This window comes from Choloepus didactylus, chromosome 19 (genome assembly GCF_015220235.1).
Source record: "Choloepus didactylus isolate mChoDid1 chromosome 19, mChoDid1.pri, whole genome shotgun sequence".
NCBI classification, from domain to species: domain Eukaryota; kingdom Metazoa; phylum Chordata; class Mammalia; order Pilosa; family Megalonychidae; genus Choloepus; species Choloepus didactylus.
Window position 1 is genome coordinate 60,136,967 of NC_051325.1, and position 18,577 is coordinate 60,155,543.

An 18,577-nucleotide genomic window follows, 5' to 3' on the forward strand; every position below is an offset into this window, starting at 1 on the left:
GGTGGCGAGTGCACTCTCCCTGCAAGGAGGGTCCCGGCAGCCAAGGCCAGTTCTCCAGAGAAGGGAGGAGTGTGAACCTCCAGCAGCAACATGCTCTTAGGGAAGGGGCAGGATGGTGCAGGGGACCTGCTATAAGGTGCCCTCAGCGTCTGCTCCGGCAGCCTTGGGGGGCAGGCTGGGAGGAGGGCTGGGGTGGGCAGGGCGGAAGAGGGGAGGCAGGGCCGGGGCTCACCTCCGGGACCCCACTGCCTGACACGGTGCTGTCGGAGGGCCAGAGGCATCCTTCCTGTAAGGGGAGGAGAAAGCAAGAGGCAGGGTCAGCAGTGCGGGCAGATGGGGGAGAGCAGGGGTCAGAGAGCCAGGCCTCTCACACTGCAAAGAGGTCTCGAAGCCCACCGCTTCTCCTTTACCTGCCCCGGCTTTCCCGGACTGGGCCCCTGGGCATTTCTCGCCTGGATGACCAAATCAGCTGCCCACCCCATCTCTCGGCTCCCCCTGCTGACCCCCAGAAATCCCCCTCCAGTCTCAAGCTTTCCAAAACATGACTCTGACACAGGGATCAGCCAAGCGCTAAACCCTCCCAGTGACCCCAGAATAAATCCAGAAGAATTTATTTAACCGGCTTCCAAGGCAAGGCCAGTGTGACCTGCCCTCCTGGCCTCAGACTCCCTTCTCTGCCTCTCACACTTGTCAGCTGTGCCACCTTGGGCAAGTTATGAGCATCTGAACCCCAGTTCCTGCAACTGAAGATGCAGACAGTTACAGGACTTGCTTCCTGCAGTTGCTGAAGAATGAACAAGTCACATGTGCAAACCGTTTGGGACCACACTAAGCACTCGATAAGTAAAGAGTGTCAGCTGCTACCGCTGTGCTGCCCCGCACACACCGACCCCCATCTATGCATCCACGCTCAGCCCACACCTCAGGCCTCTGCACAGGCTGCCCCTCCGGCCGGCTGCTCCTTCCCGTTATTCAGTTCCGGTGTCCCTCCTCAGACTTCCCCGGACACTGTTACTTACAAGGCTCTTTCCCAATAACTATCTCATCACCCATTCATTTCCTCCACAGCACTGGTCAACCCGTAATTGTCCTGCCTCTGGTTTTATTCACTGTGTACCAGGCTGTCTCCTTAAAGCCCTAAGCACCGACCGCCCCGGCGGAAGGAGCAGAGACTGAGGAGGTTTAAGCAAAGCGTCCGCGGGCCAGGGCCCAGGGGTACGGCTGCCACCTCGGGAAGCTGTGTCCACGGCTCTGGAGTTGCAGCGGGGCCCACGGCTCCTCCAAGGAGCCCAGGAGGCTGGTGCTGGGCTCGCACCTGCCCACAGTGCAGGCTGGTGGGCTCTGCGGGCACAGTGCACCACGCGGCAGTCCACTGGCCTGACCCCCGTCCCCCCACTGCCTGTGGACCACATCAGCCCCGGGCCAGGCGGCCAGACAGAGCCCGAGGGGGTGAGCGGTCACCTCACGGAGGGGCCGGGAGGGCGGGAAATCCATCCAGGGCTCTCCGTTGCCACCGAGCTGAAAACTCTCCCAAGACTCCAGGGAACAGCTCCCAGTGGGTCGAAACCCCCCCAGAGCTGAGGGCCAGAGGAGCAGAACTTCATGCTGGGACCAGTTTCTCTTGAGGGGCAAACCCAGAGGCCGCTGGTGTTCAGTGAAACCCCAGACCTGGGGTTGGGGTGGCTGCTGCTTTCGATTCTACGGCTTTACTGAGACAATCAATATATAATAGACTGCACAGATCCCAGACAAACCATTCAATAAGTTTTGACAAATGTATATCACCAAAAGCAAGATAATAAACAGCCGTCACCCCCAGAAGTTTCCTTGGGGCGTTTTCCAGGGGGCTCCCAGGTAAGTTACCTGCTGCCGCCTGGGTGAGAACGGCTGGAAGGCTGCAAGTCCCCGAGCGGCCACCAGGGGGCCCTGAGGCTCTCACACCTGCCCACCCGGAGGCCCTTGTCCCCCAGAGGCTCCCGGGGGTCTAAGATGCAGCCAGAGACGGGCACCATGAATATAAATTAGTACGGTCATTAAAGGCCACTTGGGTACAATGTCAGTAATGCCGTACCAGCCACAGCCTCAGTGCCAGGCGGGATCTCTGTTCTCCCCAAACCTACCAGGCTGGCACTTGGGCCTGGGAGATGGGATCAGGCACCCAGGCTGAGTCGGCCCAGCCGGTGAGAGGCCAGATCCAAATCCTCGCCGTCTGCCTCCGGGCCCGCTCGGGGTCGGGCCAGTGCCAGCCAGGCAGCGCCCGGTGAGTCAGATTTGGCCCTGCCCTCCAGGACCCAGGAGGCCGGTCAGTTTCCGGCAGGCCTTGCCGCTGCCAGCCAGCTCCCTCGCACAGTCCCTGCATGCGCCAGGAGAGGGGGAGCGGGGGACGTCCACCGGCTCCCAAACAGGGCAGGGAGTTGCAGGAGGGTGCCCGTGGCCCTGCGGCCAGCACGGGTGGACTGGGACCCACACAAGCCCCTGCTCAAAACCCTCCTGAGATTTCCTCAGGCTCTGCTTCATCAGGCCCCTGCCAGCCTCCCGGTGCCTCCACTGGCTGGCACCCCCCGAGCCTGAACCCAGAGGGCCTCCCCCGGGGGCTGCACAGCATCATCATGCAGGGAGCTCCGGAAAACATCAGTCGGTTCCCCAGGCACCCAATCCTAGGTGAGTAGCCTCAAAACCACCCAGCAGCCTCTTTCCTCCCAGCTACCTCCAACCTGGTCCCTCCAGGACCTCACACTCCCTCAGGGCTCTGCAGCATCTCAGCCCCCCGCTGCTGGCCTCACCCCACTGCACAGTAACCACGTGTCCACTTGGTTCTGAAGCCTCTTGCTTTTCCTTCTGGCTCAGTGAACAGCTCTGACATCCTTCCAGGTACTGCTCCCACCAGCCCATCCCCCTCACCCTGTCCCTCCCTGAGACCCCTGGATGATGGCGAAGGCCTCCAAAACCACCGGGCGTCAGCCTGGAGCAGGAACAGAGCACCTGTGGACCCTGAGAAATGCAGATTCTGACTCAGATGACCTGGCGCTGGGGATGCCGCACGTCTATAACCAGCCTGGGTGACACTGATGCCAAGGGTCCATGAGGTCCTGGAGGGTCTCCAAGGCCTCCTGCCCCCATGGTCCTTCCTCCACATGGAGGATGGAGTTATCTCTTCTGCCCAAACACTGACCATGTCACCCGCTTACACCTCCTGCAGCTCCCTACTGCCTTCAGGAGAAAGCTCCGGGCTCCTCGCACGCTCTGCAGCCCTGCTCTACCGTGATCGTCTGCGGTCCTCCCTCCAAGAGCGTTTTCTCACCTGAGTGAAAGGCTACGTGGGCACCTATATGCACCTTGTGGCAGTGAGGCCATGTCTCCAGGTAGGCGTGTCAGCTCCTGAGGCCCCCCCGAACCCTCCAGGCTGACTCGGGACCCTCCAGGCACCCTGACCTCCCTGCACGGTGCACCCCCCTTGCTGGTAACTGCCTGTCCCCTTGCTCGTCTGACTCCCCGTGGAGCAGGGTCACGGCGCAGGCTGACATGCCCCAGGACCAGCCAGGGCGCCAACCCACCGTGGGTGCTCAGGAGGTGCCGCGTGAACAGCGAACTCTCTGTGTGGCCCCACGCTCACCACCCCAGACTCTAAAGCCAGGTGAGCCAGTCCACGTGGGACCTGTGGGCACCACTTTGGAACCAGATGGAAGCCTTCCCAGACCCTGGGGCTGCGGGCATCCCTCCCATGGCCCACTGCGCCCTCCCCCTCAGAACCGCCCCCTTCCCTCACCCCTCCTCTCCCTGGCACCGAAGGCGGCATCTCCAGGGCCCAGTTCTGGCTCCTACTCTTCCTACGCTCTTCATCAAGGTGAGCTCACCCAGGCTTCCTGCAGCCATCCCCGGCTGGCCCAGGATCCGCAAACTGTCTCCACAAAGAGTTTGGGCTCTGCACACCAGGAGGTCTGCTGCAACCACCCGACTCTGGCTGTAGTGTGAAAACAGCCCAAGATGGCACAAAAAGCATGGGCCCGGCCAATAAAACTTTATTTACAGACAGCGTCTCATGGGCCGTAGTTTGCTGACCCCCGATCTGACTTCCGCTCTTAACAACAACTGCCTGCTTGATGTCACCAAGCTTTAAGACCTTTCTTAAACGCCACATGGCCAGAACAGAACTCTGATTTGCCCCCCAAACCCCCCGATAGCAGTCTTCCATCTCAGGGACCAGGCCCACCATCTGCCAAACTCAAAGCAGGTGCGGGGCAGGTCCTCAAACCTGCCGCCAACAGAACAGAGGAGCAGACGACACTGGGCTGGACGCGGCCCGACACAGGGTGGCCAGAGCAGGGTCCAAGGCAGGTCTGGGTCCCCATGAGCCACGGAGCTGCACGCGAGGTCCCTGCTGCCCCCTCCTCGGCAGACTGTCCCCCTGGCCTGGCTTCACTCTTGCCCCCATCCCTGGGAGGACGGATCTGGGGACAAAGGATGAACCGTGGCCTCCACCCAAGGCCCTGCCTGAGCTTCTACTTGCCCATTCTGGGAGGGCGGATGGTGCCACTTGGGCCTCAATCCCACCGCCACATGTGCCAAGAGCCTGGCTCCTGCCCCTGCCCACAGTGGGCAGGTTTCGGGCACACGCTGATGTCTTCCAGATGCATAAACGTTTATGTGTATAATTAAAGACTGTGTAATAAAAGGAAATTAAAAGCAGGGATCACTGATCCAAACTGGTGCCTGGAAGCCAAGCTCAGGGAAGTCCTCCCACGACATGCCGCCCAGGGGCTGCCCGGGCAAACGGTGCCCCGGCCCACCTCCTGGCCCCACCCCACCTCAACCGCCTGCCACACCTGTGGAAGCCGCGCCCACCACGACAGGTAAATGCTCCCGCCTTGCTCCAGGACAGGCCCCTCCGAGCTCCCATCTGAGCCATCTCGGCGGCTGCAGCGTGGCCCCTCATGGACAGCTGTGGTCACTGCAGTGGCACAGGGTGGGGAAGGGACGGCCCAGGGCTCAAGGGTCCCCTGGCGTGGAAACTTCAGCCTCTGAGCACTCTTCTCACCCTGCTTGACAGATGTGGAAACTGGGGCTCAGGGTGGGTCCCCTTTACACACAAGGACTGGACATGGCACGTTCGCCACTGCCTGATCTCAGTCACCCTCAGACTGGGGGTCCTGGAGGAGCGAGGGACGTGGGGTGGGTGCGAGCGGGCAGGTCCCAGGTGGGTGGTGACCACCTGGAGCAGGTGGGACAGGGCTGGCCCAGTCCCAGGCAGACAGCCGCCAGGACGGGGTCCCTGGGGGAGGTCACAGGGACCCAGAGACTCCTCAGACGCGCCCTGTCTGGTGGGGGTTCCCCAGGGAACCCCACCTTCTACTCTGGGACTAATGAGACTCCATGTTTACCCAGCCAGGAGTCCCCGGGGGCTCCAGCAGGTGGCTGAGGAGATGGGGCTTCTTGGCTGCCAGAGGGAGAGTGGGGTGAGAGGAACACACCACCCCACCTCTTTCCCCTTCCCCTTATCCTCTGGTGTCTGGGGAGCCGAGGCCTGGAGTCCTAACCTCTGTCTCGGCAACAAAGTCCCAAGGGCCACCACATCCCCATCTCCCCCTTGTCAAAAGAGAGGACCTCTCCTCACCCAGGCATTCTGCTGCTTTCCCAGCACTCTTGTCCTAACTTCTTGTCCCCACAACCCTGTGGGATGGGCTGGGAAAGGGGCCCCTGGCCCCCCTTTCACAGACTAGACACACAGGCTCAGACGGGCCAGGATCTGAGAGCTGTGTGGCCTCAGGCAGATGACCCCACCTCTCTGAGCCCAGTTTCTCCTTTGAGAAATGAGGCGAGCCCTTTAAGTCCCTGGGTCGCTGTGGGGCCTCGGGAGAGAGGGGACAGCTCAGCGGGTGCAGCCCCTTGTCTGGGAGGACAGCGGCCAAGAACAGGCAGGTGAGCTCAGGCTTCAGAGACGTTTCCTTCAGAGCAGCGAGCGCGGAGCTTGCCCTGCGGACACCCAGTGTTCCCGTCGCAGGGCCCAGATGCTCCCTGCCCTGAGGTGGCCGCCCTGGTGACGCACCCAGACGGGGTGTGATGCAAGAGCAGGGAGGCCCGGGCCTGCCGGGACAAGCCTGCGGGTTCCTCCGCCCACGGAGGGCCCACCCTGCCAACCCCACGCGACCCCAGAGCCGGGGCCACGCCTCCGTGTGCCCTTTGCCGTGTCCCATCCTCCCCGCTCCTGGCGGCAGGGGCTGCGGCTTGGCGAGGGTGCCGTGCCCGCGGCGGGAGCCCACGGCCCCCAGGGTGGCCTGCCTGGCAGCTCTGCCCACATCGGTAAATGAAACCACTGAGGGGCTAACTCAGCACCTGCCTTTCCGTTCACCTGCTGAAGAGGAAAGGCCCGGGGCAGGGGCAGCGCTCAGCCCCGGGAAAGCAGGAAGGGGGCGGCCCCACCGCAAGGGAACTGCTGCATCTCCCCCACCCACTTGAATGTGGGGAGCCCCGGGGGATGTTTCTGGGTTTTCCAGAGGCCCAATGAGGCACCCAATTCTAATACCGTGTTAAAACCTGAAATCATCGTTATCAGCAGGTGCACACCAGGGGTGTCTTCTCCCTCTCCCTGCCCTCTCCTCGCATGGCCGCCCACCCACCTTCTCTGCACCCTTCCAGGCCTCAGCCGCACCCCCCTGCATTTTCCCTTAGGCTCCCGGTCTGCTCAGTGTTGGGTGCCTCTGTCTGTCCCTCTACTCTACCAGGGCGGATCCCCACAGGACTGGCTCGAGCCGTCCCCCCAGGCCCTGGACAAGGCACACGGTGGGAGCTCAACTGGCATTTGCTGAATGCTTGAATGAATGAATCAATGAATGAGTTAGTGATGCAAATACTCCCATGGGGGCCCTAGTCATGTGCTAAGAACTTGGCCCCCTGGGAGGGGGCATCGTTGTCAGCTCCTCTTATGGCTGAGGGGAGGGGAGCCCCTTTCGTGGTCCAGAGATGTGGCCTGGGGCACGCGGCCAGCACGGGCCAGGCTGGGATTAAAGCCGGGCCCAGGGAGGCCCTGTCCGGTGTCACGGTGCCCTGTGACTCTGCAGCCAGACACCTGCAGGGTGGGGCCACCGCGTCCAGTCTGGCCCTCTGGGTCGTGCTGTGGGACCCAGGGAGCCGGTCCCACTCTCTCCCACCACCCGTCCCACCCGGTACAGAGCCAAATGCCGCTCCTCTCCCGCCCCCACTCCCAGCCACGACCCGTCCCTCCGCCCATCCGCGGCCCGGAACGCCCTGCCTCCATTGGCCGCCCCAGGAACCCCTGCGAGGCTGCTGACTCATCTCCCTGCCCCTAACGCTGCCCCAACACCCCCCGCCGCCCCCCGGGCTCCCACGGGGCCCACGTCACTGGTCCACTCCTCAGACAGGCTTCTCGACCCCCACTGTGGAACCAGCTCCCTGACGGTGGCCTCTGCAGCCCTCGTCACCTCTCCCAGGACGTCGACCCCAGGACAGCCAGGCCCTTGCCAGGCCGCATGGCCGAGGCCCCAGGGCCCAGGTGGTGCCACTGAGTCGACCGGGCGGGAGCAGCACGGTGACCCTTCTCCAAGGCGTCCCGGGTGGGTTTCCCAGGCCTCCTGCTGGGGCCCTGGACCCCTGCCCGCACCCGCCCGGGTACAGGCGCCCTCGGGCGTTTCCACAGGTGCCCCCGTCGCGGCCCGCGGGGTGGGGTCACTCACCGAGGAGAGGGCCTCTTCCCGCCGCCGGCTCTGGCTGTGCCGGCTGATGAGGGCGCGCGCGGAGAGCTTGTAGTGGCTCAGCAGGCACGTCACCACCACCACCACCACCATCATCACCACCACGATGGCCATGATCTGCACGAACTCCAGCTCCGCTGCGGGCGAGAGGGGACACCGTGAGCTCGGCCACCCTCCTCCCAGGCCCTCCGCAGGCCCCAGAGGGAACCCCAGACTTGGGGTCATCAACGTTAAAGGCGGGAAACCCCTCGACCCTGCGTGGGGGGCACGAGACTGAAGTATATGTGGATGCGTGTCACCACCACACACGCACACACCCAGCACGTCAACACACCAACACACACAAATACACCCTCACGAAAACACACCACACCCCAAACACACGCCAACACACACAAGCACGCGCCCCCGACAGGCCAGGGGTGTGAGGAAGCCCCTCTTGGAGAAGAGGACTCAGAAAACACACGACAGGCATTTACGACACTGCGATTCTCATTTAGAAAAGCCAACAAAAACCCGACCCAACCAAAAAAGACTGGTTTTACTTTTCCCCGAGAAGGAGAGAGAAGCCTCGAGGAGTGAAAGAGGAAGTGTGCTATTCTGATCAGGCCTAAGTCGGGGCGGTTTCTGCTGACTCGAGCGGGTCTGTGTCGGAGCAGCCGACAGCTGGAGGAGGCAGGGGTCCGCGGAGCCCCCAGTGCTGGCGGGAGGCTGCAGGGACCCCGGAGGTGACCTGGCCAAGCAGGCACCAGCCAGCGTGTCGGGCCGGAACGTCGCAGCCCCCGATGAGTTCAGGAAATCACCCCCCACCGACCCCCAGGGACAAGGCACCTCGACAGGGTGGCCCAGGCAGCTGAGGCCCAGGCCCCTGACGGCTCCTTCCCTTCCCACAACAGGCACTGGGGGTCTGGGCACCCTTACGACTGGCCTTGGCTTTGACCCCAAACCCCAAACCCTCCAGGGAGAGGGCCGAGCCTCTCCCGCCACCAGCTGCGCCTCCTCGATCTGAGAACCGCGGCGTCCCAGAGTGAAGCCGGAGCTGCCCCTAAAGCTGAGGGAGCTTTTCTCGCCTGGACTTGCTCACTCCCCCCCAGAGGCCTCCGCCCAGGGGCTCCCCAGCTGCCCCTTCAACCGCCAGTGGTCCCCAGGCCCCACCACCCACGGCCGTGCCTCCTGTGGACGCCCCCACCCAACTCCACTTTCTCAGGCCACTTTATACACTTGCTCAAGCACTGACCCCCAGTGCCACCACGTCCCTAACGGTGTTCTTTAACGGGAGTCAGAGCTTCTCACCCGGGGTTGCTCAGCCCCCAGGGGAGGCGGCGATACCTGCAGACATTGTGGGGTGTCACAAATGGGGGGGGCTATTGGCACCTTGTGGGGGAAGACCAGGGATGCTGCTAAACACCCTCCAATGCACAGGATGGCCCCTCAGGACAAAGAACAATCCCACCCCAAATTTCAACAGGGCCGCGGTTGAGAACCCCCGTCCCAGGCTGAGGGTACCGCACAGGTGAGGAAACTGAGGCACAGAGCGGGGACATGAGGAATTTCATGAACTCACAAGCACAGAGTTGGGGGCCCTGGCTGGGGCCCCACCTAGTGGGAACTTGGGCCAAACCCGAGCTGCCTGGGGGACCCCTCACTCCCCTGCCAGGAGGGCAGGGCTGGGAGTGGCAAGGCCGGCTCAGGTCCCGTCACTGCTGCCACACCTCCTGTCACCCCAGACCAGGCCGGCCGGGCCGGGCAGCCTGGCCAGACGCCGCAGGGGCCAGGCCCCAGCCATGCAGGCCTGGGATAAAGCGTCCATTCAGCCAGCGACACACAGGGCCTGCTTTGTCCGACGCCCACACCCCTGACCCCCTCCATGAAGGGGCCCTGTGATTCTGCTGCCCCCCCAAACCCTGTGCACTCTTCACCCCGGCCGGGGGCACCCTCGCCCCCTCCCCCTGGCTGTCTCCGGGGCCTGCCCACACAGGCCTGGGGGCGGGAGAGGCTTGCTGGCTGCCTCTGTCCCCGTCCTGAGAGCCTGGCAGCCGGTGGGGGCCACCCTCCCCCTGGCATTGTCTGGGGCCAGACGGCAGTGGCGAGACGGGCGGCTGAGCCCACGGGGCCAACAGACACTTGGCTCTGATGCCTCGGGCTGGAGGGAGCTGGGGTGAGGCCAGGGCGCGCGAGCTGGCTGGGAGGATTTGGTTTCTGGGCGTCTGTGTCTGGAGAATGGGTGACCCCCTCCCTGAAACAAGCTGCAAAGAGCTTAAGGTACAGACATGACCTGGAAACTGCATCGGGGAGCAGGTAAAAATGTCAGAACTACAGAAGATACCGCTGGTTCCAGGGCTGCATTCTGTTAGCCAAAGGCCTGGGGTCTAGACCCAGCGGGAGAGGGAGGTTCCCGAAGGTTCCCGAGCCTCTGCAGCAGCTCAGCCCCTGCCCCACCCCTCCTCCCAGGGAGGCGGTTTGCGCACTGGCTTGGCCGGCCTGGCTGTGTGACCCCGGGCAGGTGGCTGCACCTCTCTGAGTCCAAAAGCAGGAGATGAGCAGCCCCTGCCCCGTGGAGCTTGTGTGGACCGTTTGCTCATTTGCTCGGGGCTGAGGGAGCACCTCTAAAGCAAACATTATCAATGGAGGGACGGCAAGGCGGGTCCAGTCACTGCTGAGCATCCCCACTACAACAAAACAGAACGAAGGGAGACCTGCCTCACCACGCCGGGCTCGCAGAGGGGACGCCAAGCAGGCTCTGGGGCCTGAGTGGCCGAGCTCGGCTCTGGGGCCTGAGTGGCCGAGCTCGGCACAGGAGGAGGGAGAGATAAAAGTAGGTAGAAGGTAAAGGCTTTCCAGGCAGGGCACAAGCAAATGTCATGCATGACGTTCCAGAACACACCAGGCTTGGAGGCCCTGGCAGCAGGGAACCAAAGGGTGCAAGAGGTGCAGCTTGGGTTGCAGGTTCCAAGATCTCCAGGCCTGAGGGTGAACCCCACCTGCCAGGAGGAAGGGCTGGCAAAGCGTCAGAGCTGGAATTCCCCTCTGGCAGCAGCCAGGGGTCACCCCACCCTTGGCCATGGGGTGTGGGGGCTCTGGTGCTGCCCACAGCACCCTCAAGTCCTGCAAGCACCTGCTGGGAGAGGCTGCACATGGGGGCTCAAGGACGTTTGCTCCCCCAGATCCGACTCGTCATCTGGAAAGGGCACCCCTGCACGCAGCCTTCTGGCCACTCCCCCCATCGTCTGGAGCACGCTGCCATGCTGGGCCCACTGGCATCACGGCGCTCTGAGCAGCCACCCCCTCTACGTGTGGGCTGCCTGGCCCCACGGCAGCAGAGTTTGCAACCCCAGGGCTGCAAGGATTTGGCTTCAGCGCCCACCCTGCTCCTCCGCCCTGCCCACAGCAGGCAGCGCTAACCGGGCATGAGCGCCTCCGCCACCAAGTCCACAACCAGGCTGGCCTGGAACTGCACATCGATGAGACAGGCCGCCCCACCTGAAGCAGCACTGACAAGGGGAAATCCTGCTAGTCCACAAAACCCTTGTGCCCCCTCGCTCGTTCCCTGAACACGGGGAGGCCAGCGGGACCCATCCAGCAGATGGGGCCGAGCTCAGATCGCTGGCGCGCCTCGTGGGCCCACCCGGGGACAGCCCAGGGGAAGTGGGTGACAGCAGCCGGGTCTCCCCAGCAACCCACGAAATCGTACGTGAGCTGCCTGGCTTCTGACAACGCAACTAAATCAAGAGTTCTGAAAACACTGAGGGGCTGAACCAACGCATCTGCAGGATGGGTGGCTCTGGGGTTCTGGTCAAGACACAGGCCCCAGATCCCACAGCTACTAACGGTGGATACAGAGCCACATGGATCCTGCCTCAGTTTCCCTAATCTGGCAAACCTCCGTCACCTAGGTATAGGGTTAAGATGTCCTTAGCCTTGGCCCAGCCCGGTCCTCCCAGGGGTGGGTCCTACCACCCCCCACCCCTGACCACGGCCAGAGCCAGACCTCGGCCACTGCAGGAACCATTGTTAGGATTCTAGCGGTGACACCACACACCAAGCCAGAGCCTCGAGGAGGCGGATGTCCCCATCCCACATGCAGATCACAAAGCCGAGGGCTTAGGGAGCGGTAAGCTGCCCCCGACCAGGCCAGGCTGGGGCCTGAGCCCAGAGCTGCCTCAAGGAACCTGGGACAGGAGAGGGTCTTGGTTTCCTGGAAAAATCCTCCCCCTCGGCATTTAAATCCTTCCAGCTCCCCCAAAGCCTTTATGTTCGTTTCTGTCTCTCTGAGGGTACACCTCAACCAGCGCTTGATCCTCACCTGCCAGCTCCCAGCTTCCCAGACCCAGGCAAGGTCACTGAGCATGTGAACCTCAGCATCCTCATCTGTAAAAAGAGGGCCCCTTGTTGTGGGGGTGAGGAGGCAAAGAGCTCAGAGCAGGGCAGGCACAGAGAGGGAGCCCCCCCACCCCTGCTGGCTCTGCACTGTCCTTATGAACACCCAGGCCCCCTGGGGGGACCAAAGCACCCCTCGTCCCCGCCAGGCCCCAAGAACGCCGAGGTCTACTGAGCTGTGCAGCGACTACAGGTAAAGTCTCCCTCTTTGGCCCCCAGGTTTCGGGATTTGGGGTTTGGGTCAATCTGCAATCCTGGGTGGGGGCTGGACCCAAGGCCCTCGGGCCCTGGGGACACTGGCCCCTGCTCCAAGGACTTGGCCACGGGAACAGGGGCCTTTTGGGAAAGAAATGTCACATTTCCCTCGCTCTGTTCTTGGCGTCAAGTCTGTGCTCGCATGGGGAGGGCGGGGAAGTGGCCGTGCCATTTTTCTTGGTAATTTTCCCCCTGGGGTGGGTGATGAATGTGGCCAGCGCTAGAGGACTCCGGAGGACGCCTGAACCCCATCTTCCACATGCACGGTAAGGTCACTCTAATTTAATTTAGCATTCTCTTTCCTCATGAATAATTTCAAATTAACAGGTTCGGTCCGCCTCATTGGCACAGCCTGGCCCTCCCTTCATGTTCTCCTCTGGAGAAAGAGGCAGTGGCTTGGGGACAAGGCAACCCCATCTCCGATACTTTCCTGGCCCACGTCTTAATGCTCGCGAGACCAGGTGCCAGGCCTGGGGCCAAAGCCTAGACTGCCTCACCTTATTTAATCCTCTGCCACCCTCACCCACGAAGCAGGAACTAGTTCAACCCCCAGTGGACAGGTGAGGAAGCTGAGGCCGAGGAGGTGCAGGTGGTCCGAGGCCACGTGGCTGAAGTCTGGATTCAAGCTTCCCTGACCCCGAGGCCCATGCTTTCCCGGCCAGGTGATGATGTAGTGTCATGGGGCACGGCAACCCCAGGGTGTCAGCGACGCACAGCCACGAAAGGGCACGGGGAGTGGGATGATCCCCAGGCTGGATCAGTGGAGTCCACGAAGCCAGCGTTTGCCGCCACTGTGGAGCCACTTCCCAGGAGAAGTGGGAATGTCCTGGGTGCCCGTCTGAGCACCTCCCACGGGTAACGGCAGAAGCAGCTGCCATCTCTGGGTGGCTTCCTGCGTGCCAAGCACCCGACCTCAGATGAGGGGACGTCTGTGCCAGGGGCTCCCACTTTGTGCCTTTCTCAGAAGACGGTTTGAAAATAAAACACACAGGATTAAAAAGGGACCCAATGATGTCGAAATACAGTCATCAAACTATCAACCAGATTCGTGACACAGGAATAAAAGATGAGATGGTATCTGTAACGTAGGGATATCATCGCATTAAATACAACTTTGTGGCTGTCTAGTAACCGTCACAATTTCTAAGTTCTAAGGAGTGTAAAAGACACCGAAACGCGCTGGGAAGTCCGTCCTTTTGATGGAGTCCACCCTGCGGGGGCTGCCACGGGACTGCAGTTTGGGGCCCACATTCGTGACCAAAGGAAATGCTGGGCTCACTGGAAATCAGTGACCTGTCCTCCACCCAAGCCAAGGGACCTCTTGGGGATGGAGGCAGGAGCTGAGGGAGAGAGCAGAGCAGGAGCCCTGGGTTCGGATCTTGCTCTGCCACGTTCTAGCTGGAGGCTTCACCTGTAAAAGGGAGAAACGGCCGGTGCCGAATTCCTTCGTGTTTGCAGAGAACCCACCCACACATACGGGGGTGCAGGAAGTGGGTGCAATTAAGACTGAGCTTTTGGTTCATCACTGGAGCAGCCGTGGGGTGCTGAGCAGGTTTCTGTCCCCTCAGCTCAGAGAGGGGCAGAGTCCACCTGGCTCCTACCAGCGCGGAGGAGGTCTTCGGGCCAGACATCCCCCACCCCCCCGTGTCTGCTACCCCTGCAGAGGGGCAGCCGGCTGACCCTCCCGGTTAACAACTGCTGCGGCCCTGTCTGGCCTCCAGGCCATACATGAAGAATTAGGAATTGGCGCTGTCTGAAATTTATGAAAATCTAATCTCGTTAGCCCTGCCTGGATGATCTGGGCTGGGGAGCGCCTCATTGCCATTCAGTGGAGCCCCAGCAGGCCCAGGCCCAGCCCCGGCACTGCTGTCCCCCTCCCCTGCTCTCCCCCAGCTCCTTCCCCTGCCAGAATTTCAAATAAAATCAAACCAGATGTCAAAGGAATACCTTTCTGCTGGCTCCTGGTGCCTTTTGAAACACCCCCGAGGGCACATTTATTTCTCAGGGTAAGATCTTTGGTGGGTAAAAAATTGTTCTGTCTTTCTCTTGAGGCTTGAGCAGCAATTCTAGGCTGGCTTTCTCTTAAGAAGGGAATGCCCTGTGTACAGGATGTTATGTGCCAGGGCGGCTGCTGGGGGCCGGGAACCCGTTACCCGTCACGTCCCTGCAACCCTGTCCCGAGCCGAGGGAGGAGGCAGAAGCTGGCAGCGGACGAGTCACGTGCTGGTCAGCTCTGGAAGTCGGGGGGCTGGGGCTTGAGCCTGGAATTCCTTGCTCACAGGAGAATGTAAGGATGCAGGTTACGAGCACGAGGCTCCCCTGCAGGGGTCCTGGGTTCAAATCCCAGCGTTGCCAGTTACTGAACGACCTCGAGCAAATCACTCGTCTTCACGGGGTCATCCTGAGAAGCACGTGCCCTAACATGGAGCCATGGGGATTTCCAAGAGGGAACCCCTGGAGGCAAGAAAGCCAGGCCCTGGGATGGGCTGCTCCTACAGCTCAGCCCCTCTCCCAGTGCTGACCTGACTCCCCAGCACACGGAGAAGGCCACCAAAAGCTCTCTGCCATGGGGCATGGACAGTGAAAACTGGGAGCACACACTCACGTCTCTTGGGGCTCCCCTATTCCCTCACTCTGCTCCAACCACTCTTCTGCGGAAACACCCAGCGCAGTCCCACCTTGGGGCCTTTGCACGTGCTGCAGCCACTCCCCTGCCTGCTGACAATCTCCACCACACCACACCCTTCAGGCTTCCCCCCTTCATGGCCTTCTGGCCTCTGCTCATATATGACTCCCCGGGGAGGCAAGCCCTGGGCACTCCGCCTACAACTGCCCAGCACCCCAAACCCTGCTTTATCCTCCCCTGCAGCCCTGACCTGGAAGGCTACCTGGTAACCCATGTGATCTCCTGCCCTGCCCCAGTGGTGTCAGCACCGCCGGGGTGGAGACACGGCCCTCCTTGGTGTGGTCCCAGGGCCTACAACAGCGCGTTCCCCAGGGCAGGTGCACAATCAGCTCGTCAAAGCAGCGAACACATCTGTTCTCACGTGCGAAGGTGAGTGTGAAGGCACGCCCCTGCCGGCTGGTGCAAAACCACCCGAGAGCCGCTCAAGCTTCCACCAACAGGGGCTGATGGAACACACAAGGACATGGCCACACGTGGATCCGCGTGCATCGACCAAAGACGCCCCTGTGAGGGAAAGTGGCCAGGCCGCCAGACGGGGGGCTGCTTTTGTTAAAAAACAACAACAAAAAAACCAGTATGTATTTCAACAAAAGTGGGGTCTTACAACACACACCTGTATCTGTGGGTGTCTCGGTCTGCAAAGCTGTGAGGCCAGGAGGCTGGGCACCCACCCAACTACCGGCCACGGCTACCCCTGGGAAGGTCCATGGAGATGGGCGGTCACCTTCCACGTAACACACATGTGCACTCGCGGCATTCTGGGCACATATGATTACATTTCTAGTGGGAGAGGGTGCTTCAAGAAGCATCTGTCAGGGTCCAGAGCAGACGGCCGCTCCCCATGAGGCTTCCCCGGTGGTCTCCCTGCGGAGATGCTGGAACCCCGTGATGGGCGAGGGGGGCTGGGAGGGGATCCCTCCTGGTGGGGTCAGGCCAGGCCCCGTGAACGTCAGCAGAGCAGAAGGCGTCTGGCCACCCCCGTGTGCAGAGTCGGGTGCGGGACGGCTGTCTCCATCCCCGGGCCACCTTGCGTCGTGTGTGTGTGTGTGTGTCTGTGTGTGTCTGTGTGTGTGTGTGTGTGTGTGTGTGTGTGTGTGTGTAGGTGGGGGTAGGAACACACATCAGACATCGGGCCGCCCTGTGATCCCTGGGGGCTCACTGCCTCTCCTGACACCAGGCTGGACTGACGGCCACTCTAGGGAGAAAGGTGTCCACTCTGGACCTCCAAGCCACTCTGAGCCTCTGGGCTGCAAATGGGACAAGAGAAGACGGCCCTGAGGGTGCCAGCTCCCCACCCTGCTTCACGCCCCAGGGTCTGTGCTCAGCCGTTCTGCTGCCTGGGATGCTCCTTGCAACCTTCCTTCACCTGGAGGACTCTGGGAACATCCCTCCTCCGATCTTCCCACCGTCTGCTCTCCCTTCCCACCTTCTTTGCTTCCTCCATCCACCCATCCACCCACCCATCCTTCCATCCACTGATCCTTCTTTGTTTCCAGTCATCCACCCATCCATTCGTCCATCCTTGCTTGCTTCCTTCCTCCTATCCATCTACCCACCCACCCTGCAAACTGCTAGGGCCGAGACTGAATTTGAGAATTCCCCGACGCTGAGCCCGGCCCTCGGGCTGCACCAGAGGGTGCACACACACAGCGCCGCCGTGCTCCACTCCGCACACGCCTGTCCCGCTGCACACCTGAAACTCCTCCTTGTCCACGTCCCCGCCGGGCATGAGAGTCTCGGGGTCCGGGCATGCCTTGCTCAGCTCCGCACCCCCCATCTCTGTATGCCCCCCACCCAGAGCCTAGCACAGAGCGGTAAGTGCTGCCCTAAGGGGCCCTACGGGACTGTGCAGGAAGGTGCAGTTAACCAGACAGTAACTGTGGGGTCAGGTTTAAAGAACCCTTTAAAGATCGATCATTAACTCCACAGACACCACCCGCCAGTGCGTCTCCTTTTACACAGTAAGGTGCTTTGTTCATTTGCAAAGGACCACCCAGGTCAGAGGGGAAGTGTGCAGACCTCACTCCTGGGGCTTCGGGGGTCCCCGAACTGCCAAGACACCCCACTCCGCCCTGGGCGGGGTGGGGCGCTGGAGCCAGGAGGGCCGGGCACTGAGGCCGACGGCGCCCGGGAAAGGGACAGCGGAACAAGGGAGCAAAGCGCCTGGATAATCATTTTAGAGGCTCATGATTAAACGCACCTTCAACAAGAAAAGACAAAGCCGGATCTTTCATCTTTCTTGCTATTATCCAAATGGAAAGAACTAATGGGATTTTTTTTTTTCTTTTGTCACTGGCATTGAACATCTTTAAACACCCACTGTCAGCAAAATATCAATCACTGTTCAAGAGTTACCAGGAGAATGGAGTGAGTTCCTGGAGAGAGGGCTGCTCTCGGGGACGGACCCACTGGAGGAGAAGGAAAGTTATTTAAAATAAACGCACTCAGTTAATTGAGGAGAGGAGGGAACAAATGGGGGGTGGGGTGGGGGTGACCCTGTCCACACACAGCCGGTGGCGAGTTAAATGCCACCACCCCCGGCGGGCACTTTGACAGCACCCATCAAAATTAAGAACGCATGCCACCTTCCAAGGCAGCGACGCCGCCTCCCAGGATGTGTGACAGGGGCAGCCACGGAAGGGCCCAGAGGCCCGGGTGAGGCCGCAGCGGCGTGGGCCACCAAGAGACCGTCCGACTGTCACCCCGCAACTCCTCGCCCGGCACGTTCCGGAATGCAGCACGGCCACGTGAAAGGACGACAGGAACCCACAGCAGGGGTTCTCACCCTCCGCCGTTCCGACACGTGAGGGGGGCCGTCCTGGGCTCTGCAGGAGGCTGAGCACGTCCCCCTCCCCGCCCCCCAAATGCCAGAAGTACCCCACCGAACGACAACTACAAATGCCTCCGTGCTCTGCATGTCCCAGGGAGGGAGTGGGGGGCAAACTCGCCCCCGGGTAAGACCCACTGGTCTCCAGGCACAAGGAGGGACGGGTATCAGCCTCACCACTGGGAAGCAATGACGATACTGGCACAGTATTTATAAAATATGGACCCATTTTTATAACACAAATGAGGATAAAAATCAAATAGTTAACGATGGCTGTTTCTTACTTTTTATTTTTCTATATTGTTTGCATTTTTACAAGTATAGATAACTTTAATTTAAAAATCTTTTAATCATACACCAAAAACGTGCACACGTGCATTTGGGTGTGCACGTGTGTGTGTGCACGTGTGCATGTGTGTGCCCACGGGCGTGCCTGAGTGGCAGCTGACAACGCGACTCGCGCGCGGCTTTGCCTCCTGGGAAGGCGCCATGTGCTCCTTGGAAACCAGCTTCTCCTTGCTTCCTATTTTCAAGAGCCCGGGGCTCCCTCCCTGACCTGTGCGTCTGGACCGGGCACCTGCACCGGCTCCTTTCTCAAGCCTCTCTGATGAAGTGCCCCTCTGAATCGGCCGGCACGGGGTGGCGGTATGTGGCTGCTTCTCCAGGGCTCCCCCTCACAGATGCCCGGGCACCAAGAGCCTCCGGGGCAAGCTGGAGACAGGCACC

General features: G+C 61.3%; 1 protein-coding gene across 3 annotated transcripts in view; it reads right to left on the reverse strand.

Annotated features, from left to right (window-relative positions):
• PMEPA1 (prostate transmembrane protein, androgen induced 1) overlaps window positions 1-18,577 on the reverse strand; it is a 56,100-nt gene that overhangs the window by 1,774 nt on the left and 35,749 nt on the right. For all 3 annotated transcript variants that reach the window (XM_037811410.1, XM_037811408.1, XM_037811407.1), the window contains exons 2-3: window positions 7,689-7,843; window positions 233-286 (exon numbers count right to left, since the gene is read on the reverse strand). In XM_037811410.1, coding sequence (XP_037667338.1) covers window positions 233-286; window positions 7,689-7,820 — 186 coding nt within the window. In that variant the 5' untranslated portion in view covers window positions 7,821-7,843. The remainder of the gene's footprint in view (window positions 1-232; window positions 287-7,688; window positions 7,844-18,577) is intronic.